Source organism: Salvelinus namaycush, chromosome 24 (genome assembly GCF_016432855.1).
Source record: "Salvelinus namaycush isolate Seneca chromosome 24, SaNama_1.0, whole genome shotgun sequence".
NCBI lineage: Eukaryota > Metazoa > Chordata > Actinopteri > Salmoniformes > Salmonidae > Salvelinus > Salvelinus namaycush.
The window spans coordinates 19,664,495-19,690,825 of NC_052330.1; the positions used below are offsets into that span (position 1 = coordinate 19,664,495).

At 46.6% G+C, this 26,331-nt stretch overlaps 1 protein-coding gene across 1 annotated transcript in view; it reads left to right on the forward strand.

Annotated features, from left to right (window-relative positions):
• The window catches only part of LOC120019321 (nesprin-1-like), a 131,844-nt gene that overhangs the window by 70,787 nt on the left and 34,726 nt on the right, over positions 1 to 26,331 (forward strand). Inside the window, exons 44-60 of the mRNA XM_038962619.1 lie at positions 1 to 204; positions 483 to 690; positions 1,692 to 1,804; positions 1,926 to 2,131; positions 2,378 to 2,539; positions 2,749 to 3,028; positions 3,420 to 3,595; positions 4,647 to 4,956; positions 6,885 to 7,049; positions 8,867 to 9,226; positions 10,897 to 11,033; positions 12,865 to 13,042; positions 15,465 to 15,647; positions 15,804 to 15,947; positions 17,337 to 17,492; positions 25,218 to 25,382; positions 25,779 to 25,951. Of these exons, the coding sequence (XP_038818547.1) occupies positions 1 to 204; positions 483 to 690; positions 1,692 to 1,804; positions 1,926 to 2,131; positions 2,378 to 2,539; positions 2,749 to 3,028; positions 3,420 to 3,595; positions 4,647 to 4,956; positions 6,885 to 7,049; positions 8,867 to 9,226; positions 10,897 to 11,033; positions 12,865 to 13,042; positions 15,465 to 15,647; positions 15,804 to 15,947; positions 17,337 to 17,492; positions 25,218 to 25,382; positions 25,779 to 25,951 (3,320 nt within the window). The remainder of the gene's footprint in view (positions 205 to 482; positions 691 to 1,691; positions 1,805 to 1,925; positions 2,132 to 2,377; positions 2,540 to 2,748; positions 3,029 to 3,419; positions 3,596 to 4,646; positions 4,957 to 6,884; positions 7,050 to 8,866; positions 9,227 to 10,896; positions 11,034 to 12,864; positions 13,043 to 15,464; positions 15,648 to 15,803; positions 15,948 to 17,336; positions 17,493 to 25,217; positions 25,383 to 25,778; positions 25,952 to 26,331) is intronic.

Consider the following 26,331-nt stretch of genomic DNA (forward strand, 5'->3'; position numbering starts at 1 on the left):
GTGGTGGAGTGTGACCTGAGGAAGAAGATCAGTCATGCCCAGGAGGTGTTTGACCAGGCCAGACATTCTCTGACCTACTTCAGCTTCCAGAAGCAGCGCCTGGAGGACCTCATGTCCCAGATGGCCGAGCGGCTGGAGACCGTGGAGAGCTCCCTGTCTGACCTGACGGAACCCTCCGGACCAGAGGATATGATTCGAGTCAAGGTATAATATTACCCTTTCCATTTCAACCAAGCAGAATACCACACGTTGATGGAAGGAGTTTCCTGCCCAGGCTCTCAGTTTTATAGAGAGTGTATAGAACTTTGACAAATGGTGAATTTGGCTGTTTATCATTTTCAATGGTCACAGAAATCCATTCAAATACCATTGTAGGTATGTTATTTACTATCCTAAGCTAGTAAAAATCGATTCTATTGAATTCTATTTCTACCCACCCCTGAGTGACAGTCATTACCCTCTCTCCCCTTCCCCCTCCCCAGGATCTCCAAAGTGCTCTCCAGCAGCAGAGGGGTGATATAGACATGGCCAGGGAGACACTTGGTTCACTCTGTAGGTCCCACCCCTCCCAAGAGCTGACCCATATGTCCTCTGACCTCACCCTGCTGGCCAAGAGGACTGAGGCTGCAGCCCAGCTCAGCTCCAGGACCCGCGGGACTCTGCAGGACGCACTGCAGCTACGTTTCAACAGTGAGCAGAGGGTTAAATCTGGGTTTTATGCTGATATGTTTAGGTTCTAAAGTTTGATTTCCCTTTGTAAATTTCAAATAGATATGAACTCAATTCTCACTGTTTGCTCTCTCCCATCCAAATGGCCCCTCTTCATTGTAACCCTTGCTTGTATTACTGTGTACAGACCCTGTGGATGGACAATAGCAGAGCAGCCAGGAGACAATTTACGAATAGATTGCATAAAGTAGGACACATGAAAACACCAAGGAGGAGTTGACATGATAAAATAGCTCAGGACACTGGGGATGGAATGAAGGCTGCGTTATACTGCCTCATACATACTAGAGAAGTTAGGACAGATTGATCCCTGTAAAGACCTTTTATCTGCACCATATAGCATCACATGTTGCTTTTAAATGCTACTGGTGCCTTAGATTGCATTTTGATTAGCTTTGACTTTCCCCAGGGCACACTCAAACTGCACTGACACACTGTCTGGCACGCACGCACACGCACGCACGCACGCACGCACACACACACACACACACACACACACACACACACACACACACACACACACACACCACGCACACGCACGCACGCACGCACGCACACACACACACACACACACACACACACACACACACACACACACACACACACACACACACACACACACACACACACACACACACACACACCTGTGCCTCTGAGAGTAATGTTGCTCTCGTCACCGGTGCTCTCAGGGGAGTCATTTGGGATTGTTGCCAAGGCAACCATGCGCCGCACCATGCAGACACACCCACACATCCCATCTGCCTGACAGCATCTCTCCTCCCTCGCCCTCCCTTGTTCGCTGACACAATCTCTCCCTTTCTCCTTCTACTCTCTATCCGCCACGATTCTCCTTCCCCTTCACCTTGTCTACCATATCTTCTCCCTTACTCATCCTCTCACTCCTTCTCTCCTTCTCTGTTCTCATCCTATTTCTCTTTCATTCGTTCTTTCCATCTGAGCAGAGGTCGTTCAAGAGTTTAACTCCTGGCTCTCTGAACGGAAGGCGGAGCTAAAAGAATGTTCTGACCAATCAGGAGATGTCACCTCCCTGGGAACCAAGGTGGAGAGGCTAAAGGTACTGTCAATCATAGTTAACTGTTAAGTGTTAACATTATTGTTACTACTCTGTTAGTCTATGCTATACTGCTTTAGTACCGCTCTAAACTATTCACCACCCTTCCCCTCCTGTCCCCCAGGTGGCGCAGGAGCATGTGGAGGAGGGCGAGCAGCACCTTGGCCAGGTGTGTGGCGAGGCAGAGAGGCTGCTGCTCCACCTGCCTAAGGTGGGGTCGGGACAGGTGCAGGAGCGCCTCTCCTCCTGCCAGAGGGACTGGGAGGGGTACAAGAAGGGGTGCAGACAGACCCAACAAGACCTGGAGGAGGGAATCACCCTACTGACAGAGTGAGTGTGTTTGTGTGTATCTAGCAGGTGCTCCTCCTGCTAGAATAGATTGTCCTACCAGTATTGTAAGTGTGAGTTTGTGTAACACAAATAACCCTGTTTATTCTGAGAATGTAGAAGAATGACGTTGTTGAGTTGTGTGATGATGCTAAATCATTTCCCAAAGGATATCAGTGTTCTAACTAGCTAACTACCATGGCTTGTTTTAGTTGTAGTAGTCATATTGGCACTGTTCCGCTTTCTCAGGTTTGAGGGCCGTGTGGAGGGACTAGGGGACTGGCTGGAGCAGATGGAGCGTAGCCTGAAGAGAGAACCTCCTCTGGGGGGAGAGGAGCAGCCAGGAGTCCCTGACAGCACTGACGAGCTGGAAAGAGTGGAGGAGATCCACAGAAAGCTGCTGACAAAGAGGTTTGTGTGTGTTGTGTTCTAAACTAAAGAACCTTAAATAGCACTGAGATGAGTCATTCATCTTGATAAGGCATGGTGATGGTACATGTTGCTGTAATGTTGTTATATTTCATTATCGGTAACTGACATACCCTATATACACACACTGTATGCTAGTCAGTCATTAATTCACTTTAAGATGTTGCTTTACCATCTCTCTCTCCCCCCAGGAGTTCTCTGGATCGTCTCAGCCAGGAGGCCCAGTCTCTTCGTGAGGCAGGTCGAGGCTGTGGAGGGGAGGTGAAGGCCACAGCCCAGCTCCAGACCCACCACCAGACCTTGCTGCAGGGGACTAGGGAGCGCCTGAGAGGGTGCCTGGAGAGCCAGGCATTCGGAGAGACCCTGCATGGGGTGTGGCTTTGGCTGGAGGACATCCAGGAGCGGCTGGGAAGTCTGGGGAGCACTATGGGCAACAAAAAGGAGCTGGAAGAGAGGCTGGAGCAAGTGCAGGTATGTAAGGAGGGAGCCGTGCCACACACACACACACACACATACACACACACACACACACACACACACACACACACACACACACACACACACACACACACACACACACACACACACACACACACAAACACATACACTCACTCACTTACTCGGACACACACACACACTCGGACACACACTTAAGACATTTGTTGATTTACACATCCTTTCACACACTCTCTCATTCTGCATACACACCCACACACCCTGTGACTGGAGTTATACAATGCTGCAGTTCTTTGATCAGACACAAGAGAGCGCTGTTGTTTACTTCTGTACAGGAAGTCTTCCTGCCTGAACACAGTACTATAATACTGATAGTCCCCTCTGACCCTATTGTTGATCCATTCAGGACATCCTGCTTCTGAAGGGTGAGGGCGAGGTGAAGCTGAACATGGCGGTGGGGAAGGGTGAATTGGCCATCAGGAGCAACAGTGCGGAGGCGGGACAGGAAGTGATCCGCTCTCAGCTGCAGGAAGTGGAGGACGTGTGGGCCACGCTGCTGGTGACCGCCATGAGCTGCCACAGGTAGAGACCCTTCCACGTCTCAACCCGGCACAGCCAGAAGAGGACTGGCCACCCCTCAGAGCCTGGTTCCTCTCTAGGTTTCTTCCTAGGTTCTGGCCTTTCTAGGGAGTTTTTCCTAGCCACCGTGCTTCTACATCTGCATTGCTTGCAGTTTGTGGTTTTAGGCTGGGTTTCTGTATAGCACTTTGTAACAGCAGCTGATGTAAAAAGGGCTTTATAAATACATTTGATTGATTGATTCCATTCACAATGTCAACCATAAAGTAATCTGATAATAACCATAACATAACCTAAAGATTGTTTTGTAATCTTTAGATTTTACCTCACTTCAGCTGATGGTCAGTGCTGGTTTATTCTTGCTTGCCAGGCTTGGAGGCTGCTGGGAATGGGACCAGTATTGCCACAATAACATTAACGTCTATTAGATTTATCCTATTAAATCACCACTTGACTTTGGCTTTGTTATATTGAGTTTCCAAATGCCACACCCTTAGATGTGGTTAAAGACCACCTGTGTTAGCGATCTCTTCTGGATTGTATTCATCATATCATATGTATGTCTAAATGCCATTAATTACAATTAGGTTCAGAACATAATGAGAAGTATTTGTCTCTTTGTGTGTGTGTGTGTGTGTGTGTGTGTGTTAATTGAGCGGTTATTGCCCCTCCTGCTAGAATGGATTGATCTCATTAGGGACTAAATGGAGGATGGCAAGCAAGAGGGATCTCACATGGGGTGTGTGTGTGTGTTTAAGGAAGGGAGGGTTTTTAGTGGGAGCCAAGGGGTGGCAGTTTAAGTGTGTGTGTGTGTGTGTGTGTGTGTGTGTGTGTGTGTGTGTGTGTGTGTGTGTGTGTGTGTGTGTGTGTGTGTGTGTGTGTGTGTGTGTGTGTGTGTGTGTGTGTGTGTGTGTGTGTGTGTGTGTGTGTGTGTGTTTGTGATGTATCTCTTATATCCATCTAATAAAATGTGTCTCTATATTTGTCTACATTTTAATACACATCTACAATATATCTCACCTCTGTATTATTCCATACGTCTCATCTCTCCTAGTCGTCTGGAGTGGACGGTGGCCCAGTGGGGGTGTTACCTGGACAGTGAGGCCCAGCTGCAGTGCTGGTTGGAGGCAGTGGAGGGGGACATATGTGGCCCTCTCATCCCCCAGCCTGGCCTCAGAGAGAAGGCTTCCCAGCTGGAGAGACTGCAGACCCTGCTGGCTGACCTCCAGGAACACCAGGGGTCCCTATCCAGTCTGGAGGAGAGGGCGGCAGAGCTCTTCAAGAAGACCGGGGATGCAGCTTTCAGCCAGGAGGCCCGCGCTGAGTTGCAGGGGCAGTTTGATGACCTCATAGCACTCGTAGAGGTGAGGAAGTTGTTTGTGGTGTTGGCTGGATCGTCATCTTGACCAATGTTGTTGTTTTGGGGAACCGTTGGTTAATAACCTTTACTTAATACCCATCCCGGATCCGGGATCCTCCTCATCAAAAAAGCTGACTAGCATAGCCTAGCCTAACGGGACAGGGATATCTTATAATATAATTTTCATGAAATCACAAGTCCAATACAGCAAATGAAAGATAAACATCTTGTGAATCCAGCCATCATTTCCGATTTTTAAAATGTTTTACAGCGAAAACACAATATGTATTTCTATTAGCTAACCACAATAGCCAAACACACAACCGCATATTTTCACCATGTTTCCACCGCATAGGTAGCTTTCACAAAACCGACAAAATAGAGATAAAATTAGTCACTAACCAAGAAACAACTTCATCAGATGACAGTCTTATAACATGTTATACAATACATTTATGTTTTGTTTGAAAATGTGCATATTTGAGGTATAAATCATAGTTTTACATTGTGGCTGCAATCACAAATAGCACCAAAGCAGCCAGAATAATTACAGAGAGCAACGTGAAATACATAAATACTCATCATAAAACATTTATGAAAAATACATGGTGTACAGCAAATGAAAGATAAACATCTTGTGAATCCAGCCAATATTTCCGATTTTTTAAGTGTTTTACAGCAAAAACACAATATATATTTCTATTAGCTCACTACAGTAGCCAAACACACAACGCAATTTACTCCCCGCAAAAATAGCTTGCACAAAACCGACAAAATAGAGATAAAATTAATCACTAACCTTGAACAAATTCATCAGATGACAGTCTTATAACATCATGTTATACAATACAATTATGTTTTGTTCGAAAATTTGCATATTTATAGCTACAAATCCTGATTATACATTGTGAATACGTAGCATCGATTCACCAGAATCTCCGGAGATATTTTGGACACTCACCTAATCTGACCAAAGAACTCATCATAAACTTTACATAAAAATACTTGTTGTATGACAAATGAAAGATACACTGGTTCTTAATGCAACCGCTGTGTTAGATTTAAAAAAATAACTTTACCATAACACACAGCTTGCGTTATTGTGAGACAGCGCTCACCAAAACGGCGGAGAATAGGAGTCAACATTTTACACAGAAATACAAAATAACATCATAAATGTTTTCTTACTTTTGCTGAGCTTCCATCAGAATGTTGTACAAGGAGTCCTTGGTCCAGAATAAATCGTTGTTTGGTTTTAGAATGTCCATTTCTTCTGTCGAATTCGCTCCACAATGCTAGCCAAGGTTGCTAACATTCCCATCCTCTCTTGACGCAAAGAACGGAAAACTCCAAAAGTCCCAATAAACGTTGAATAAACTGATAAAACTCGGTTGAAAAAACCTACTTTATGATGTTATTATCATATGTATCAAATAAAATCAGAGCCGGAGATATTCGCCGTGTAAACCGAACGCTTTTCAGAAGACAATGTCGAGCTCCTCCGCGCGCCTTGGAAGACAAAGAAAATTCCGGACCTGTCACTCCAAAAGCTCTTGTTCGGCCTCAGATCAAGCTAGACACCCCATTCCACCTTCCACTGCCTGTTGACATCTAGTGGAAGGCGTATGAAGTGCATGCATATCGATAAATAAAAGCCAGTTGAATAGGCAGGCCCTGAAACAGAGCCTCGTTTTCAGATTTTTCACTTCCTGTATGGAAGTTTGCTGCAAAATTAGTTCTGTTTTACTCACAGATATAATTCAAACAGTTTTAGAAACTTGAGAGTGTTTTCTATCCAATAGTAGTAATAATATGCATATTGTATGATCTAGAAAAGAGTACGAGGCCGTTTCATTTGGGCACGATTTTTTCCAAAGTGAAAACAGCGCAGTTTTAAGATGATTGATGTTTGTGACTGTCCCTATCCTTTAGGAGAGAGTGAGACTATCAGAGGGCGTGGTCAGGGAACATCAGCAGTACCTGAAGACTGTGAGGGAGCTCACTGATTGGCTGATGTCAGCAGGGGAGGAACTACAGCGCTGGTCTGATACATTGGGAGACTCCATCTCTTTACAGAGGAGGCTATCAGAAGTGCGGGTAAGAGGACTCCAGAATACACGATACCCTGGTCCTAAATCAACCCCTAGCCACTTTACTTCCCTTACTCATCACCTCCACTAGCTAAGCTTTTAGTATTTGGTATTTTATTAGGATCCCCAGTAGCTGTGGCGATAGCAGCAGCTACTCTTTCTGGGGTCCACACAAATATAGAGCATAATGTAGTACGTTAACAGACAAGATCAACTCAAGGACAGAACTACATAAATGTAAATACATAAATCTCTCTAGACAACCTTGTGCTTCTTGTCATAGAATGTCTACATGTTAATTTACTCATTAAACAGAGCCTCTCATCCAAAGCTATTGATACATTAGAGCGGAGTTCGTTAAATACATCAAGTGAGACATATTCTATTTCGTACGCCACACATTTCTGACGGCTCAATTGTTCAAATATCCTGTGAAAAGGAACAAGAGAATTGCTGTTCACATTTTCCCCCTGTTAGTCGATCCCTCCTTCTGCAATTACAGAGGCGAAAAAATGTGTGCGAACATATTGATTTGCATTTTTATTCACACACTGGGTCTCAATGATCACATTATAAGTGTGTGTGTGTGTGTGTGTGTGTGTGTGTGTGTGTGTGTGTGTGTGTGTGTGTGTGTGTGTGTGTGTGTGTGTGTGTGTGTGTGTGTGTGTGTGTGTGTGAGTGAGTTTTTAATGAAAACAGAAATATAAATGCATGTAGGTCCCTATACTGTATACACAGTAACTGCTGCATTTCTATTTGTGTGAGCACTCAAAGTGATAATTTCTCCCCGTTGGCGCCTGAATGTGGCTCTCCTCTTCTTTTCCCTCCATCAGGTTGCTGCTATCACACTAAAGTGTTAGCTTTTCACACTCTCTGCCTCTCCAGCCATACCACTCCAATCTGAGCAAGAGAGAGGGGGAGAGAGAGAAAAATGAAGAGAGGGAAAAGGGGAGAGAGAGAGAGAAAAGAGGAGAGAGAGAGAGAAAAAATGAAGAGAGAGAAAAGGGGAGAGAGAGAGAAAAATGAAGAGAGAGAAAAGAGGAGAGAGAGAAAAATGAAGAGAGAGAAAAGGGGAGAGAGAGAAAAATGAAGAGAGAGAAAAGAGGAGAGAGAGAAAAAAAATGAAGAGAGAGAAAAGGGGAGAGAGAGAGAAAAATGAAGAGAGAGAAAAGGGGAGAGAGAGAGAAAAATGAAGAGAGAGAAAAGAGGAGAGAGAGAGAAAAAATGAAGAGAGAGAAAAGGGGAGAGAGAGAGAAAAATGAAGAGAGAGAAAAGGGGCGAGTGAGTGAGTGGTAGAGAGAGCAGAAGAAGAAAATGGGAGCTGGAAAGGAGGGAAAAATAAGAGGGAGAAAAGGAAATAATATGAGTGAGAAGATACAGCGAGGGAGGAGAGAGAGAGTAAGGTATATAAGGAGGAAAAAGCCCTACCCTACAGGCTGCCTTAAATAGAATCAGCATTAGAATCAAAGACGTTTGCGACAGCAGTGGCAGTTACCGTAGCAACTTTTGTTCTTCTCCCTCCATCCCTCCACCCCCCTCCCTCCATCCCTCCCTCCACCCCTCCACCCCCTCCCTCCATCCCTCCACCCCCTCCCCCCATCCCTCCACCCCCCCACCCTCCCCATCCCTCCACCCCCCTCCCTCCATCCCTCCACCCCGCTCCCTCCATCCCTCCATCCCACTCCCTCCACCCCTCCGTCCCCTCCATCCCCCTCCCTCCATCCCTCCACCCCCCCTCCCTCCATCCCTCCACCCCCTCCCTCCATCCCTCCACCCCCTCCCTCCATCCCTCCACCCCCTCCCTCCTTCCCTTCACGTAATCAGGAGCGGGTGGAGTGTCGGTTGCTGGAGGGCCGTGATCGTCTCAGTCGCGTGCGTCGGAGCAGTGGAGCCACAGCTGAACACACAGCGGCTGGAGGGTGTGAGGCCATGGACCGCCAGCTAGGGGCGCTAGCCCAGGCTCTGGAGCAGTGGGAGGGGGCCGCCCTGAGAGCCCGCGACGGCCTGGAAAGGGCCCTCACCACGGCAACAGAGCAGGAGCAGGAGTACGAGCGTCTGACCGCCAGGATGGAGGAGGAGCTTAGGGAGCTTGATGGGCGGCTAAAGGGGTGGAGCCAGGAGCTGAGCAGAGCGGAGGGAAGGAGCAGTGGGGAGGAGGCAGTGGAGGGGTGGCAGCAGGCTAAGGTAAGGGCTGTGTTAAAAGGTATACTGTAGTGTAGATCAAGGCTCTTCAAGGTGGAGCTATGATGATGATAACAATTCAATAAGTAATGCAAAGCCGTGTTTGCTCTGTCTAGTGCTGTGAGAAAATGTTTTCAGTAAAGCTGGCAGAGAAATTCTGATCGATGTTGTCACACACATACTGTACACGCACACACACACATTATTTCTCTGTCAGTAATTATCCATTTGATTTGTAAATCCAGACATAAAACAGATGAAATGTGTAAATGTGACGACTTAGGAGTGACAGCTACAATCCCCTCTCTATCTCTCTCTCTTTCTCTCTCTCTCTCTGTTTCTGTCACTCTCTTTACATCTCTTAATTTCTCCAGCGCCCCACTCACCCCCTCCCTTCTCTTTCTCCATTTTTCTCTCTTTTTTCTGTATTCTCTCTGACATTTGTATTCTCTCTCTCTCTCGGTCATTCTCTGTATATAAACGTGTCTAAACTGAAGTCTCCAGCAGTACAGTAATGTGTTTTCCTGCTGCTGAGGGACTCAGTCTAGTCCCCGTGTGTTTCTGTGGATGTGTTTCCTACTTCCCCCTTCCCTGTCCTGTGATTTACAACAAGCACAGGATGTTTAGAGTTTTCTCTCTGTTATGTCAAGGACTCCGTGGCTTAGCATTGGAATGTTAGTCGCCTTGATTTTCTCCGATTGTCCCTTTTGTCATTTCTTTGACGATCTTGATTGGGGGCTGTTTTGGAAGAGAAGGAGAAGTCCTCCCTCTTTTATTTTTCTCCTCCTCTTCCCCGTTTCCTGTATCCAGCCTTGTTTATGTTATCAGTTTGTGTGAGCTCTCCTGCATCTGCACGAGCTGACAGCTGAATTCCACCGGGGGGAGAGGGAGGAGGGAGAGAGCGAGCGTGAAAGAGAAAAACAGTGAAGTGAGGGAGCAGGGAGAATTAGAGGCTAGAAAGAGAGGGAGTAACAGGCAAAGAGAGAGAGTGAGAACTAGATCAATAAGGATGCAGAGGGGAGGAGAGCAACGAGTTTAGAGAGAGAAAGTGAGAGCGCACAGGCAAGGGGAGGAGAGAGGGAGGGACAGAGACAGAATCCAGAGAGAACTGGGAGTCTAAGCAATGTGAGTAGAACTTGAGAGTGTGAGAGAGAGAGAGAGAGAGAGAGAGAGAGAGAGAGAGAGAGAGAGAGAGAGAGAGAGAGAGAGAGAGAGAGAGAGAGAGAGAGAGGTTGTCAGGCAGAGAGAAGGAGTGAGAGAGCGAGAGGAGTGGGAAAAGAGGCAGGGAGGGAGGAGGGGAGTGTTCAGTGGAGGAGTGAGAGAGCGAGGCATTTTCATATTTTTATGGGAGGAGTGAAATAATCATGACTGTGTGAGTGCAGAATGTGAGGCATGTCGAGGAGAGCGGGAGAGGAGAGCTTTATCCAGGCTCCTTCCTGCCTGCAACGGCCATGCGCCCTGAAGAACAGAAATGCTATTGTACCAACAGTGCCTGAGGACTGAGAAGGAGCACACTAAGGAGTGAATGGAAGTGTGTGTGTGTGTGTGTGGTGACTAGTGTTATGCAGATCCGACCATCCGCAGATCTGCCTGGCCTAGACACACTCTGACACACAGAACACACTGAGCTGAGCTGAGCTTGGTGTTCTCTCTCTGGGTCTGTATGTTTTCAGAAGATACTGGAGGGCTTGCTGAGTGCTGAGCCCATGGCGGACAGGCTGAAGGCTCAACTCAATGACCTGGTCCGCTACTCCAGAGACCTGGGACCCCACTCAGACAGGGTCACTGCTCTCATCAAACAACACAACAGGTAGGTGTGTGTGTACTTGTATTTATTTATTATCCCTAATCCAAGGCAGCAGCTATTCTTCCTTGGGTCCAGCAAAATACAATATATTTCACAACAGATTTCACAACACATTAAGTGTGTGCCCTCTGGCCACTACTCTACTACCACATATCTACAACACAAAAACCCTGTGTGCGTGTGTGTATAGTGTGTATGTTATCATGTGTGTGGGTATGCATGTGTCAGTGTATAATGGTGTCTAAACTGAAGTCTCCAGCAGTACAGTAATGTGTGTGTGTTGTAACGGGTTAAAGGTGACAGGGAACACGGGACAAGCGAGACAGAGGCACCGGTTGCTAGGAGACCTCCATCCTCCTTTCCTCTCCACCTCTCTCTGTGTTTTTGTTTTGGTGTTGTTTCCCAGTTTCATTTTATGCTAGACTAACTGTGCTGTCGAGGAAAGAAAAGCTCATTCATGCTGTCTTATTTCCATGCAGATACATTGCATGCTTGTGTATATTGACGGATGTGTAATTGCCTGTTATTGAGTCTATATGTATGCCTGCACCCGTTTATCTCTTGTTGATAAACATATCACGTGATGCTGTTCAGAGAAAAAACAAGACTTTAGGAATTCCAATAACATGATGAATGAATTAACTTGTATTTACATAATACTTCTGTTTGTTCTATATGCCTTAGCTTGTTTACTTGAATGTAATGCCTTAGACTTGAATGTATGTAACACAGAGCAATATCTGTCTGGGTCATAACTAAAACAAAGAGATCGTTTATGGCTGGATGATCCTTGAGTCAAGTCTATTCAGAGGTAGTTGAGGTGAACTTGTGATAAGGACAACCCTTTCTCTAGGTTGAAGGCTAAGCTTCCACAGACTTAGCATCTGTGCTGTTTGCATTAAGTGTTGTGGACGGAGAGAGAAAGCGAGGGAGAGAGCAGCCCTCCTCCTTTGCTCTCCTACGTTTCTCTTCAAATTCCGTCTGTCACAGCAGTTAAAAGTGCTTCCTACACACATGTTCATTCCCACTGTGAATACCCCCTCTAGCCTCAAGCACCATTAACACTCAAGGGTGTGTGTGTGTGTGCCATGTTGTCAGTTTCTCACGTCCCCCCCCCCTCCCTTGGATAGTACCTGTCATTGAAACATATGTCTTCTCACCTTGTTCTCTATCTCCTCTCATCCCTCTCGTCCTCCATCCCTCCCTCCATGTCTCCCCCTTTCCTTCACACGCTGCCCTCTCTATCTGGTCCTGTCTCGTTCATTCATCAATATTCTCCTTGCATCCACCTCCATCCCTCTTTCTCCACCTAACATATTGTCACCCTCTGGCCTCCCCTTCATCTCAAACCCCTTTATGTATGGTAACTCTGCACCAACCTATCTGTACTCCCTTCTTCTTCCTCCTCCTCTGAACCCTAACCCCCACATATGCTCTCTCAACCCCCTCCGTCAACCCCCGTCACCCCATCCCCCACTCACTCTTCTCCCCCCGCCCCCCCAAGTCATACCTTCCACTTCAACCACTTCTCCATTCCTCCATCTGCCTTCTCCCTCTGTCTCCCTTCATCATTACAAACATGATCATATCTACGTATGCTACGTATGTTATATACAGGATGTAAGGAAACATATAGCTTTGTTGTCACTTTCCCTTCTGTTCATTGTTGTTAGGTATATTATGGCAACCTTGTGATTCTCTCTCTATCTCTCCATCTATCTATCCATCCATCTCTCTATCTCTCCATCTATCCATCCATCTCTCTATCTCTCCATCTCTCCATCCATCTCTCTATCTCTCCATCTATCCATCCATCTCTCTCTCTCTCCTTCAGTCTGAGTCTGCGTGCGTCCAGAGAGTGCCAGAATAAGGAGCGTCTGCTGGAGCAGAGGTTCAGAGCAGCCCTCAGGGACTTCCAACAGTGGCTGGTCAACGCTAAGATCAGCACGGCCAAGTGTTTCGACATCCCCCAGAGTGTCACTGAGGCCTCCACTGGCCTACTGAGGATACAGGTGAGATGTTTCATCCTTTACGGACCTTTAATTACTTCTAATATACAGTAAATTACCTCTATCAGAATACATAATTAGCAAAACACAGAATCTCATACTTCCATAGTGAGTGGTCAGGGGGGTGTCCCCCCTCAGTTTGCCCGCTGTAGAGTGTCCTCTGGCAGGCTTGGCTGAGGGGCTGGGTCTGGTGTGGGCTGGAGGTGCTGGAGCTGGGCTCAGGGCCAAGGGGCTTGAGTGAAAGCTTCACAGCAGGTCTCTCTCTCTCTCTCTCTCTCTCTCTCTCTCTCTCTCTCTCTCTCTCTCTCTCTCTCTATCTATCTATCTATCTATCTATCTATCTATCTATCTATCCAAATATATATGCCTCTCTCTTTATTTATCTCTTTATCTCTCTCGCTACCCCCTCTCTCTTGATGTCTCTGAAGCTGGCAGGCGTGACAGTGTGACAGGCTCTTTAGAGGTCCCTGGGGCCAGTCAGTGAGTCAGGGACATGGCCATGTCCATCAAGCTAGATAACACCACTCCTGTCAGGTAATTAACTCACAGACCTCAACTCTCCGCAGGTGAGACAGTAACACAACAAAGATCAAGGATTCTCCCAGGCTGAGAAAGGGCACATTGCAAGGAATTTGGGAATGTTGGAGGAAATTATTTTGCATTTATGTTTTTCTTGTCCTGGTACACATAAACTTTCTGGATGTGTATTTCCAGAGCTCTGGGTAAGAGGGGATGGTAGAGGGTATATTTCTAGAGCTCTGGGTGAGAGGGGATGGTAGAGGGTATATTTCTAGAGCTCTGGGTGAGAGGGGATGGTAGAGGATATATTTCTAGAGCTCTGGGTAAGAGGGGATGGTAGAGGGTGTATTTCTAGAGCTCTGTGTGAGAGGGGATGGTAGAGGGTGTATTTCTAGAGCTCTGGGTGAGAGGGGATGGTAGAGAGTATATTTCTAGAGTTCTGGGTGAGAGGGGATGGTAGAGGGTGTATTTCTAGAGTTCTGGGTGAGAGGGGATGGTAGAGGGTGTATTTCTAGAGCTCTGGGTGAGAGGGTATGGTCTAGAGCTCTGGGTGTGAGGGGACGGTAGATGGTGTATTTCTAGAGCTCTGGGTGAGAGGGGATGGTAGAGGGTATATTTCTAGAGCTCTGGGTGAGAGGGGATGGTAGAGGATATATTTCTAGAGCTCTGGGTGAGAGGTGATGGTAGAGGGTGTATTTCTAGAGCTCTGGGTGAGAGGGGATGGTAGAGGGTGTATTTCTAGAGCTCTGTGTGAGAGGGGATGGTAGAGGGTGTATTTCTAGAGCTCTGGGTGAGAGGTGGTGGTAGAGGGTGTATTTCTAGAGCTCTGGGTGAGAGGGGATGGTAGAGGGTGTATTTCTAGAGCTCTGTGTGAGAGGGGATGGTAGAGGGTGTATTTCTAGAGCTCTGGGTGAGAGGGGATGGTAGAGGGTGTATTTCTAGAGTTCTGGGTGAGAGGGGATGGTAGAGGGTGTATTTCTAGAGCTCTGGGTGAGAAGGGATGGTAGAGGGTATATTTCTAGAGCTCTGGGTGAGTGGGGATGGTAGAGGGTATATTTCTAGAGATTTTGGGTTCTATTTCCAGAGGTCTGTGGGTGAAAGGGTCTGTAAAGGGGATGTTGAAAGGAATATGGGATCAGTCATGTATTATTTATTATTGACTTGGTGGGGAATGTGGAACAATGTTTCCACATGGCTGACCTCTAGGAGGGCCAGCGTGAGGGGTAGAGGGGGTAGACGCCAACACTGCATTGTGTCATGCTTAATTGGTGCTATACCATTACATTGGCAGGGAGAGAGAAACACAGAGATGAAGTGTGAGTGAGAGGGGCGATATAGAGGGAGAGAGAGAGAGAGAGACAAGCAAAAATAGAAAATGAGAGAGAGTGAGAGGAGAGAAAGCGTGTGTGTGCATGTGTGTGTGTGTGGGAGCGTGCTGTGGCTGAAGTGTGTGTGATGTGCTAACTGCACAGATGGTGGAGCGGTCCCTGCTGTGTCGCTGTCACCGGCTCAGCTCTCAGGGAGGAGGTGCTGCTGAGGGGCAGGGGGGCTACTAGCTGAGGAGAACGGCTAACGGGAGGGAGGGGGTGGGGGGGTCGCGTCAAACCCACGCCGTTCAGACTCACTGAGTCCTCTCATCTGTGATCACCTCCCTGGGTCTGACCCCGCCCCCTATTTCTGCTGCCAGTAAAAAATGAATAATTAGAACATTTATGTTGATTAGCTAGTAGTTTCTGTGCTCTGTGCATTAGCCAGTGTTTTATTACAGTACATTGTTCCACCTAATTAGTGGGTGTATTGATGATGACGCAATTAGATGATAAGCATCTTCTATCCATTGTAATTATTCATTTTAAATTCTAACTCCCCCTTTTCTCTCCTTCTCTTGCTCTCTTTGTGTCTGTAGGAGTTCCTGAATGACAGGGAGCATGGCCAGGCCAGACTGAGTGCAGTGGGGACCAGTGGAGAGCTGCTCATGGCTGTTGTGCCTAAAGACAGAGAAGAGGGGGTCAAGGCCAAGGTGGCTAACGCCAGAGACGACTGGAAGAGCCTCATGACCAACCTTCAGATGAGAGAGACTGCGCTAAAGGTGAATTGTGTGTGTGTGTGTGTGTGTGTGTGTGTGTGTGTGTGTGTGTGTGTGTGTGTGTGTGTGTGTGTGTGTGTGTGTGTGTGTGTGTGTGTGTGTGTGTATAGCTGTTTATTGGCAGATGACTGACTGTATCTATAAATGTGACACTGTCAGAACCTGCAGTCTCAGATGAGAGACTTTGAGGTCAGCACTGAGCCGCTCCAGGATTGGCTGAACAGCACTGAGGTCATAGTACAGGAGAGCAGCGCTCGACTACATGACCTTCCGGCCAAGAGACAGGAGCTTAGCAAGTTACAGGTACACCCCCTACCCCTTCCTGGTTCTGCCAAATTGACCACACAGTTACAGTCCATTTTTGGGGAGTGGGTCACATTGTATTGGAAAGCCATGGGATGTTTAATATGAAACTTGTAATACAATCTTTAGAAAGTAGGTACCCTTCTCAGAGGGGCATAATGGGTTGTAGCATGCATGTTAGGGACCCTTCTAAGTGGACAAAATAGTCTTTGTTACTCTATGTAGTACTGCTACCATGACTCCTTACCTCCACTCTCAACATCAAACACCTCTTCCTGCCAGTCCTCAGAACCACCTAGTGCCTCCCTTCCCCTAACTTACAGACGGGTACCAAAACTAATAACACACAACAATGGTGGCCAGTTACATAAAACCTAATAGAGCAGCATACACCTAGTCCAGTTTATTTCTTTATGGACTCAGTTCAGTGTGTGTTATTGTGTCTTTTTTGTTTATTAGGCTCATGCTTTCTGTCAGTACAGTTTATTTAGTGATATAACTGACTGGATTCAGTTGGGAGAGAAGATGGATGTAGTTATACCGAAGCTACATTATGTCCCTTAAGTAAGTCTGAAATCAATTTAGAGCATACTGGGACCTATAATTACATTTGTCAACCACCGCTGGATCAGATTAGAGCAGCATTTTGACACAATAGTCTGAGGATAAATCCAAAATCTAATTAATTTCCTTTTTTATTCTGCGCGGCTAAAAAGCCCCTTTCAGGATACGATAACAGCCCTAGCCACGGCTCGCCCAGACAAAAAAAAGAGAGACAGTAGGAAAGATGAACCTGACAAAGGAAATAACAAATATCAAGCGCATCTGAACGCTCTGCCCCTTATCGTTGTTGCTATTTTTGTATTTAATCTGTCGCCTGTTGTAGCGCTTTTGTTTCTCGCCTGCCTTTTGTCAATAACATCTCCCCTAAGCTCTACTGTACAATACAATACAATTTGTTTGTCTGATCCCTACGCTACCAATACCCCCTCCCTCTATCATACTTTCCCCTTCTCTCAGCATCCTTCAGCCTTGACTCCTCTCCCCCTGTTATGTTCTGTTGTATCTACCTGACGAACCATGGTCCTTTTAAAAAAGAACATCAAGAGATGTTGTGGATGCTATTTAAGATGTTGTGGTCTTATCCCTGTATGTTAATATTTCTCTGTGATGTGGCATGTGTCCCCCTTCCTACCCCTACCCTGTGGGCCCCTGGTGTACCCCAATCCCTCCATGCCTCCTACCTCAACCAACAAATCCTCCCTACATTTTCCCCCTTCCCTCTACCACAAACGTCTACCGCCCCAACCCTCAACCACCATACCCTTTCCTTCTACCTCCCCGGACTTCCCCCTCCGGTCCTGTGGTCCTCCGGTCCTCACCCCCCAGTGTGTGTTGGAGGAGCTGTCATGTCGTGAGGCTGAGCTGGGCAAGCTGAGGGAGAGGGCCCACCGGCTCTGGGAGGGCCAGGCTGCAGGGAAGGGCTTCGTCCACCGTGTGTCCCAGCTGTCTGCACAGTACCTAGCCCTCAGCAACCTGACCAAGGTAATACTAGACCCCCACCTACCTCCTGTTACCCCTTCTGTCACCCCCTCACTGTTACCCCTGGCTGGGGTAGGTCTGGCAATGGCTTGGAAGTGTTCCCTGCTTCATGCATGCTCTGCTCCAAGTCAAACCTGTTGTTGGGATGTGTGTACTGTATGTCAAAGCATAGTGGTTACTCTGCAGTTTTCTGTATCTGTCTCTTGCTATTTTCATGTATGCTGCTGTGTCATGTATTTGCAAATGACTGAACACCACACGGCAATACATGAATCAAGTGTGAATCTGCTGGTTTCAGCAAAAAAAAATCACTACTACAGTATATGTGTCAGCACATTCCATCAACAAATTATGAGAGCCTGCAAAGCATGATGACGTCTCCCTAGGGCCTACATCCCTGAAGGACTGCTTAAATATATTGAGTACATACATACACACTAGTAATTCGATATTAAACTGATTAGTAAGCCGAGTATGGAAATAGTCATGCAAACATCTTACTCTGCTTATCTTAATTGGCGTAAAGTCAAAATCAAAGTAAGCATACGCCAATTGAAACACCTGTTTTTCTGAGCAATATTTTGAATTATTAGGATTTGTAAGCAGCTTAATAGGCATTCCAGTGGTGTATTTGATCTGCTTAAGGATTGGACCCTTCATCTCAATTTCTGCCTAAAATGACATAGCTCAGGACCTGAAGCAGGGATATGCATGTTCTTGATACTATTTAAAAGGAAACACTTTAACATTTGTGGAGATGTGAAATTAATGTAGGAGAATATAACACATTAGATCTGGTAAAATATAAAATAAACAAAAAAACATGCGTTTTATATTTTTATTTTTGTTGCATCATCTTTGAATTGCTAAACAAGGCCGTACATTGACATAGGAAGCTGGGTGTAATTTAGATGTTGTCCACAAGAGGGCAGCAGTATGTGTGCAAAGTTTCAGACTCATACATTCAAGAATGAGAGATCTACATAATATTTTGTATCAAGTCTCCCAGGTGTCCCTCGAGCCCAAATGTATGAAAGGTACTAACCTTCACACCTCTAGATGGCCGGGCGGGGGTGGGTGTGGAGCCAGAGACAGCAAAGGGGTCAGACAGGAGGATCCAGGTCATACATTTGAATGAGTGGGGGATGGAGGAGTCTCTACCACTATTGAGGATAAAAAATACATCTGTTAGAACCCAAGTTTACTATTACTTAATCAATACATCAAATACACAACACATATCTATAAACATATATATATATATATATATTATAGAGTATGGGTAACATAATCACTATAATGAAATATGCAGACCAATAGGCTATAAGACTCTCAAAAACCACAGCCACAGCATGTCATAGCCAACATAACATACACAGGCTATACTAATACATTGTATGCCTCAGATCTATATATTATAAACTCGGCAAAAAAATAAATGTCCTCTCACTGTCAACTGCATTTATTTTCAGCAAACTTAACATGTGTAAATATTTGTATGAACAATACAAAATTCAAGAACTGAGACATAAACTGAACAAGTTCCACCGACATGGAATAATGTGTCCCTGAACAAAGGGGGGGTCAAAATCAAAAGTAACAGTCAGTATCTGGTGTGGCCACCAGCTGCATTAAGTACTGCAGTGCATCTCCTCCTAATGGACTGCACCAGATTTGCCAGTTCTTGCTGTGAGATGTTACCCCACTCTTCCACCAAGGCACCTGCAAGTTCCCTGACATTTCTGGAGGGAATGGCCCTAGCCCTCACCCTCTGATCCAACAGGTCCCAGAAGTGTTCAATGGGATTGAGATCCGGGCTCGTCGCTGGCCATGGCAGAACACTGACATTCCTGTCTTGCAGGAAATCACTCACAGAACGAGCAGTATGGCTGGTGGCATTGTCATGCTGGAGGGTCATGTCAGGATGAGCCTGCAGGAAGGGTACCACATGAGGAAGGAGGATGTCTTCCCTGTAACGCACAGCGTTGAGATTTCCTGCAATGACAACAAGCTCAGTCTGATGATGCTGTGACACACCGCCCCAGACCATGACGGACCCTCCACCTCCAAATCGATCCCCCTCCAGAGTACAGGCCTCGGTGTAACACTCATTCCTTCGACGATAAACGCGAATCCGACCATCGCCCCTGGTGAGACAAAACCGAGACTCGTCAGTGAAGAGTACTTTTGCCAGTCCTGTCTGTTCCAGCGACGGTGGGTTTGTGCCCATAGACAAAGTTGTTGCCGGTGATGTCTGGCCTACAAGCCCTCACTCCAGCCTCTCAGCCTATTGCGGACAGTCTGAGCACTGATGGAGGGATTGTGCATTCCTGGTGGAACTCTGGTGTAAGTATTTGGTAGCATTGCCTTTAAATTGTTTAACTTGGGTCAAATGTGTCGAGGTAGCCTTCCTCAAGCTTCCCACAATAAGTTGGGTGAATTTTGGCCCATTCCTCCTGACAGAGCTGGTGTAACTGAGTCAGGTTTGTAGGCCTCCTTGCTCGCACACACTTTTTCAGTTCTGCCCACAAATTTTCTATAGGATTGAGGTCAGGGCTTTGTGATGGACACTCCAATACCTTGACTTTGTTGTCCTTAAGCCATTTTGCCACAACTTTGGAAGTATGCTTGGGGTCATTGTCTATTTGGAAGACCCATTTGCGACCAAGCTTTAACTTCCTGACTGATGTCTTGAGATGTTGCTTCAATATATCCACATAATTTTCTTTCCTCATGATGCCATCTATTTTGTGAAGGGCACCAGTCCCACCTGCAGCAAAGCACCCCCACAACATGATGCTGCCACCCCCGTGCTTCACGGTTGGGATGGTGTTTGCTGTTGTTCTGGGATTGATTTGCACTTTTCACAGCAAAGTACGTTCATTTCTAGGAGACAGAACGCGTCTCCTTCCTGAGCGGTATGAGTGTTTATACTTGCGTACTATGGTTTGTACAGATGAACGTGGTACCTTCAGGCATTTGGAAATTGCTCCCAAGGATGAACCAGACGTGTGGAGGTCTACATTTGTTTTTCTAAGGTCTTGGCTGATTTCTTTAGATTTTCCCATGATGTCAAGCAAAGAGGCACTGAGTTTGAAGGTAGGCCTTGAAATATATCCACAGGTACACCTCCAATTGACTCAAATGATGTCAATTAGCCTATCAGAAGCTTCTAAAGCCATGACATCATTTTCTGGAATTTTTCAAGCTGTTTAAAGGCACAGTCAACTTAGTGTATGTAAACTTCTGACCCACTGGAATTGTGATACAGTGAATTATAAGTGAAATAATCTGTCCGTAAACTATTGTTGGAAAAATGACATCTGTCATGCACAAAGTAACCGACTTGCCAAAACTATAGTTTGTTGTGGAGTGGTTGAAAAACTAGTTTTAATGACTCCAACCTAAGTGTATGTAAACTTCCGACTTCAACTATATATGTATATATATAGAAATTAACGACAAATATCTTAAATTAAAATACAACCATTTAAACAACTGGATTAGCACGAGAAGCAAAAAACGTATTTGACTTACTGATCTAAAAGTAACGTTACCTTCTCCTTCCAATCTTTCTTGCGCGCAGGACTCCTCGTGTCACTCTCACGGTCAATTTCTGCAATAATCTCATCCAAATGTGTATACTTGAAGTTCAATTTAGCGTTTATACTCTTAGTAGCCATGTTGTACTTTTTCAGTTTTGAGAAAACTTTGTAGAAGAAACGAGCGCTGCATAACATAAACTCTGGAGAATGAATCGTGTTGCACTCAGCCATAGGACAATGGCCGTTAGTCCTACAAAGGGCCATCACATACTCATATTAAGCTCAGCTCATTGGCTATCTACCTAGCTATGTTTCAGAACAATACAGTAGGTGGTCATTGGACCAAGAGACTGTCAATCAAGTGAACACTGCCCGTCTCATTGGTGCATAATGATGGCTGTCCTTCATGGGCTAATTTACATATTGTGTAGCCAAAACAGAGCCCACCTAGCCTGGCGAGCGTTCAACCTCTTGGCTTCTTGAGTGGATACCAAATTCATATGGTCCGTCCAGATCACGAAAGGATGAGGTGCCCCCTCCAACCAGTGTCTCCACCCCTCAAGGACCAACTTGACTGCCAAGAGCTCCCGGTTGCCTACATCGTAGTTGTGTTCCGCTGGCGAGAACCGCTTGGACAAAAAGGTACATGGGTGCAGTCTCTGTCCCCCTCATTCTGCTGTGAAAGGACAGCCCCTGCTCCGGTGTCCGAGGCTTCCACCTCTACCACGAAGGGACGATTAAGATCAGGATGAACGAGAATGGGTCCGGAGGTGAAACGTCCCTTGAGCTCCATGAATGCCCTGTCAGCCTCTCGGGTCCAGCTAAAATGGGTCTGGGACTAGCGGGTTAGGGCCGTGAGAGGCGCTGCCACCGCACCAAAGTTGTGTATAAAACACCTGTAAAAATTGTCAAACCGAGGACACTTAAACCCGCTGGACTTGTTTCAGTGAGGCGGGACGGGGCCAGTCAGTGACCACTCTAACCTTAACAGGGTCCATTTGGATGCCGGCGGTAGAGATAATGTGGCCCAGGAAAGAGACTTGAAATACATGGAACTCCCACTTCTCAATATTGATGTGTAGTTGACTCTGTAGGAGGCATCTAAGGACTTGGCGGACGTACAGGATGTGTTCCGGAGGGTCTTGGAGAAGATTAGGATGTCGTTGAGATAAACAAAGATGAACCGATTCAACATATCCCTAAAAGTATCATTGACAAGTGCTTGGAAGACTGCCGGTGAGTTCAATAATCCGAATGGCATGACTAAATACTCATGGTGGCCACTATGGGTGTTAAAGACAGTCTTCCATTCATCTCCCTCTCTAAGGAGGGAGATTGTAAGCGTTGCAGAGGTCCAGTGGTGAAGAATTTGGCCGATTGGGCCAGCTCCAAGGCGGCGGACATCAGGGGTAGGGGGTAATGATTCATAATCGTGATCTTGTTCAGCCCTCGGTAAACAATGCAGGGATGCAAACCTCCATTCTTTCTCTCCCTGCATCAGCTGGGGATGTTGAGGATCGAATGAAATCTGCCTCCAGCGACTCCCGGATGTAATTGTCCATGACTGCAGCTTCAGGGATGGAGAGGGAGTAAAGGCAGCCCTGGGGAGGGGTGGAGCCGGGTAGGAGTTCTATGGCTCAGTCGTATGGACCGGTCAAGGAGGGAAGGTGTAGGCTTGCCTCTTACTGAAGGCCTCCCGGAGGTCGAAGTATTCGGGAGGAAGAGCAGAGAAGTCTTGGTTCTTCAATGGATGCAGGGGGACGCGGCAAGGCTCTAGGTGGGGGTCTTAGACATTTAGTCTGGCAGTTCTTACCCCAGTCTATTAGGTCCCCGTGGACCTGCAGAGTAGTGGGTTATGTAGTGCTAGCCAGAGGTACCCTAGGATAAGGGGGTTCTCAGGATCTGTGATCAAAAGAAAACTAAGAGTATCTGAGTGATTCACCCCAACTTGCAGTAGAATGGGCTTGGTCCGATATTCCACCTGGCCAGAGCCAATGGGGCGGCCATCGAGGGCTTTAATCTGCAGAGGGATGGGACATTTCATGCAGGGGAATTGTAATTCTCTGGCAAAGTCTTGATCAATTAAATTATCTGCAGCCCCGTAGTCCATGAAGGCTTGAATCTGGTGCTGACGGTTGTCCGACTGGAGGGTTGCGGGTAGTGACAGACGGTGACTGAGTAGCCGGGGGGTAACTGCACAGCTCGTCAGGGTCTCCCCTTGTCCTGGCGAGCCCCAGCGTTTCCCGTCAGCTCTGGGCATGTAGCACGGAGATGGCCGAGGCCTCCGCAGTAGAGGCAGCAGCCTTTGCGCATGCGCCTGTCACACTCCTGTGGGCTCAGATGTGTGCGTCTCAGATGCATGGGCTCTTCAATGCTGGGTTCGGGGGGCTTGGGGTACTCAGGAAACCGAGATACTGGGGTGGTGTCAAAAAGGCGCTGTCTCACACGTTCTTGGAGGCAGTTGTCGATCCTGATTTCCAGCATAATCAGGGACTCGAGGTCCTCTCCCAGTTCCCGAGAGGCCAGTTAATTCATGATGGAGTTAGACAAACCCTGATGAAAAGCTGTGACCAGGGCCTCCGTATTCCACCCACTCTCCGTGGCGAGGCTGCGAAACTCAATGGCGAAGTCAGCCACTTGTCTAGCCCCTAGGCGGATGTTGAACAGTCGGCTGGCCGCTTCTCGTCCGCCGACTGGGTGGTCAAAGACTCGTCGCAGCTCGGCAGTGAAGGCTATTATGGAGCTGCAGGATGGTGGCTGCTGTTGCCACACCGCCTTTGCCCACGCCGGGGCCTTGCCCGAGAGTAGAGAGATGATGTAGGTGATCATGGTCCAATCGGTGTGTAACGAGGAGGACTGTTGCTCGAACACAAGAGAACACTGAGATGAGGAACCCCTTGCATCCTCCCAGGTCGCCGTCATACCGCTCGGGGGCTGGGATCTTGGGTTCCCGGTGCAGATTCCCTGGAGGAACTACAGCAACACCTGTAGCATTGGGCAATGAGACCTGAGCATTGGCTCCTCCTGGGTTGAGGTTGGACTGTGGTTGGAGGGAGTCGGTAAGTGCCTGGAGGGTCTCTGCTATTTGGGAGAGTTGTTCTTGCTACCGCCCCAGCAGTGCTCCTTGGTGGGTTACAACATTCTTGATCTGGGTGATCTCTACTGGGTCCATGTTTAGGCAGAAGCTTGCTGTGACATGGTGAGGTTGGACCCAGGTGCAGAGAAGAGACCAGACCAGGAATCAGTGGTTAAGGATAACATAATACTTTACGGAGAAACGGTAGCCGAAAACTCACTCAGGAAACGTAAGCTCACGTTACATAATTCAAGCTTCTGCAAAGGACAACAGAAAACACACCTCTTTTAACAGGGAAATCATAATGAGTAAATAGGACACACCTGAGTGTCGTTAAGGTCTCTAGGACGGTCTCTGCCACCCTCTGGTGACAGGTGGAACCATGACAGTGGTAGAATGTTTATTTTGATTGGTGATTTTCTGCATTTATCAGAAGTCCCATCAGTAGCCTGAATTCAGATGTGTTCATGTAAACATGATTATTAGGGAAATTGTTCTTCTTGCAAAGCATGTTTTAAACAAACTATTCTGTTAATCTGTGCATATAGGTTCTGTGCATATAAACATGCTCACTGAAATACCAGATATGAAATACTGCTATGCTAGTATTGGGCTGACCTTCTGAAGCAATCTAGCGAGCTAGGCTATTTATAGGTGTTCTCTCAGTAACATAGAAACAGGAGGAAGAAAATCACTTGAGAAAGCCGCTTGTTGCTAGCGCTGTGGATATGTTAAGCGGGAAAGAAAAGGTTCCCCCTGTATTCTTTTCTTGTACATAACATAACCATGGCCAGATTTATAAAAACATGTTTTGTTTTTATTGGACAGATAGAGAGAGAGGATGACAGTGGGGAAAGATCCAGTCCTATGTCAAAGAGCATAGGACCGGATTTGAACCTGTGCCAACTCCGTAGAATGATGTGCAAGAGGCTGAGGCATTACCACTAGACCAGCATATTTTCTGCAGAAAATATCATATTTTCCTGAGTGAAAGGAAAACCTTGAAAGGTCTTATTTTATCCCTGGTCTATGCTACCACTTCAAACCATTTCTACATAACTCTATACCGTGTACCTTGTTTAAGTAGCTCTGCTTGGTCTCCTCCAGGACAAGGCCTCCAGGATAGAGCGTATCGTAGGGGAGCACCGTCTGTTCTCCCAGGGTCTGACGGAGCTCCAGAACTGGGTGTCTGAGGCTGAGAGGATCCTGAACACCTGCCTCTCCCCCACCGCCGACAAGACTGTACTGGAGGACAGGATGATACAGCTGGAGGTAGGTATGGAAGACTAGAAGAATGTAATAGAGAGATCTAGGGACTATAGTTTTGCCCAAAGATCGAGAAAAAGTTGCATCTCTCAAAAGTGATTACAAATCAATATCTAACCTATAAATGTGTAGTATCAGGGGTTACCCCCCTCGTGTAAACATTCTGAAGCTCTCAAGTCTAGTGTACAACAACTACTCTTTGTCTGTGGTTGTGTCTGTGGTTGTAACTGTATCTAAAACTGTGTCTGTGGTTGTAACTGTATTTTAAAATGTGTCTGTGGTTGTAACTGTATCTAAAACTGTGTCTGTGGTTGTAACTGTATTTTAAAATGTGTCTGTGGTTGTAACTGTATCTAAAACTGTGTCTGTGGTTGTATCTTATCTGTGATTGTGTTTCCCCAGGCCCTGTTGGCGGCCCGTCAGCAGAGGGAGATCCAGCTGAAGATGTTGCTGACACGTGGTGAGGCTGTCCAGAGGAACACCTCTGCTGAGGGGGTCCCCGTGGTCCGAAAACAGATCCAGGACCTTAAGGACTCCTGGGACTCTCTGCTGTCCGCCTCTATCCAGTGTAAAAGGTCAGGAGACATATTAATCGGTTAGCCAATTTGACTTTACTCAATCGATTTAATCTAGGAGGTCAAAAAGGTTAAATGGTAGGAAATATGACAATGTTATCACAAAGAAAAATAGGCATTCATTGTATTAGATAGTAATAACAATAATAATATTTCCCATTTAGCAGATGATAAGATTAGTATTAGATTATAATACACTCAAGGTTACTTGTGTTAACACTCCAGTGAGTCTATCCCAGCTTATTTGGTCTGTTGACTTTGTAGGAGAAGCTGGCTCTATCAGTAGCTACAAGTAAAAAAAATTATGACATTTTTAAAAGTTGGCTGGTCAAAAAGCCACCATTTTTGTAGAACGACCCTAACAGTCAGTAACCCTGAAG